Source organism: Penaeus monodon, chromosome 7 (genome assembly GCF_015228065.2).
Source record: "Penaeus monodon isolate SGIC_2016 chromosome 7, NSTDA_Pmon_1, whole genome shotgun sequence".
Classification (NCBI taxonomy): Eukaryota; Metazoa; Arthropoda; class Malacostraca; order Decapoda; family Penaeidae; genus Penaeus; species Penaeus monodon.
In genome coordinates this window covers 47,786,434-47,788,933 of record NC_051392.1, presented here as the reverse complement: position 1 = coordinate 47,788,933, position 2,500 = coordinate 47,786,434, and the positions used below count along the sequence as shown (strand labels likewise).

The 2,500-nt window shown below is 26.8% G+C and overlaps 1 protein-coding gene across 1 annotated transcript in view; it reads right to left on the bottom strand.

Moving 5' to 3' along the window:
* The window catches only part of LOC119575417 (serine/threonine-protein kinase 10-like), a gene marked incomplete in the record, with an annotated part of 95,509 nt that overhangs the window by 1,962 nt on the left and 91,047 nt on the right, over window positions 1–2,500 (bottom strand). The window contains 1 exon segment of the mRNA XM_037923025.1: window positions 1–1,002. This exon segment is cut by the window's left edge and continues 1,962 nt beyond it. Coding sequence (XP_037778953.1) covers window positions 868–1,002 — 135 coding nt within the window.

Here is a 2,500-nt window from a genome sequence, read left to right as displayed (position 1 = left end):
AAATAAATAGTGCTTTTAAAGCAACTTTTGCAATGGCAATATTATTCACATTTTTTGCAGATACTGAAAAAAGTTGACTTCCAGCAAATAAAGAAAAATTCCCCAAATACCAATACATTTATCCATCTAAAGACTAGTTTCAAAACTGTAAATACCTGCATATCTTATATGAACTTTTGCTGAGGACAATGTTATTTGTTCAGTGGCTTTTTAAAGACTTTGCACGGATATCAGCATGAAAATTAATCACTCTCAAAGTCATGAGATTGTCATTTAACCTTGAAAATCAGTAAGAAATAATTTAAAAAGTAAAATAAAAAAATAACAATACTGATCACTAATAAGGCTTTGCATAATACATTCTTAAATGTACTCTGTTACCACAATGTGACTCCCTCCCCATCCCGCCTTTATATAAAATAATATATATCATTCCACAAAAAAATGAAGGATACAGTAGCTAAGCAGGCAAAACACAGGATTCTATTTTTCTTTTGTTTCCCCTCATCTTAAATACAACAAACTAACACAAGAGGGAAATCTGCAATGTATAACAGGTGGCTTATAAAAGATTCAGTTTCGCACTATAAAACTAAGAGATGGAGGATTCTCTCACAAGTTACGTCTAGTTGTGTCTACACACTCCCAGGCAAAGGATTTATGTGGATGCTTTGATGGCTTCAGCTTCAAAATACTGTAATTACCTGTATTTACAAAAAAATTGATCCCACTTTCTGTGATTCTTTTTTATTCTTTTTTATTTTATTTTTTTCTTCAGAAAATCACTGCTTCCATAGTAACTTATGTAAACAGAGAAAGGTTCTTGAAAGTTCTTACTCAAGACAAAACATCCATATAATGAGCAAGTTATGAAGCATTTGAACGTGCAAGGCTAGAGGTTGACTGAGATGGGGTAACGCTGGCACTTAATCCACGGCACAAGTAAGCTCCATAGAACTGCTCCTGCTCATTTAACTGCTTCTCAAATTCTTCTTCAAGTTTCTGTAAAGGAATAAACATACATATATACATTAATGAGTTAACATACAATTTTTTAAACTATAATACATATATAATATATATATTATATATAATATCCATAATATATATAAATATATATGATATACATAATAAATATAATATATATAATATACATAATATATATAATATATATAATATACATATTATATATAATATTTATAACATATATAATTATCATTATTATTATTATTATTATTATTATTATTATTATTATTATTATTATTATTATTATTATTATTATTATTATTATTATTATTATTATTTTTATCTTTATTATTATTATTATTATTTAATTATTTTTTATTAATATCATTAATACCATTATTATTATTATTATTTTTATGATCATTACTATTATGATCATCATAACTATTATCATCATTATTTTCATTTTTTAATCATTATTAACTGTTTTTTTGGTGTTTTAGAAAACAACTAATGAAATTTTCTTCTTATTTTCTTTTCAGTTACATTAACATTTACCTATCTTTTTGGTGCATAGAAAACTATCTACAACTTGCAAATGACACATGAAGTCAAGAAGATGTCATATATACAAGAAAGTGCATGCAGTGATTGTGCAGTCTCCATAGCAGAAGATAACAACAATCTACTTATGAACAAATGTAAAAAAAAGCTGATTAGTCTTTCATCATATATATATCCTAACAATCAATAGCTTTGCTCTCTCCTATTGAAACCTAGTGTCACAAATATAATAAGCCTTCTCATTACATTAAAGCACAAATACCCAAATGCAATTCTGAAATAAAGGCTATAAGTAAAATTGGTAAATGCTCAGTGCAAATTGGAACTTTTAGTATTAAGTAATCCCAGATCCAAGTTCAAATGGCCTATCAATAAAGATATTCATAAATCTTCTCCGCTTTACATGCACACGCACGCACGCACGCACGCATGCACGCACGCACGCACGCACGCACGCACGAACGCACGCACACACACACACACACACACACACACACACACACACACACACACAACAAACACACACACACACACAAACACACACACACACACACACCACACACCACACAATACACACCACACATACAAACACACACACTACAATACACAACAACACACACACACACACACAACAAATATAAAACATAAATATAAAATAATATAAAAACAAAAACGAAACAAAATACATATACAACATAATATAATATACAAAAACAAACATAATACAAAAAACAGATAACAACATAAACAACAAATAAACATATACAATAACAATATATATATATAAACATATATAATATATATAATACATTATATATAATAATATACATATAATATATATACATATATAATATATATACAATTATATTACATATATATATAATATATATTACATAATATATATTACATATATATATACAATATATAATAATACACATATATTATATATACACATATATATATATATACA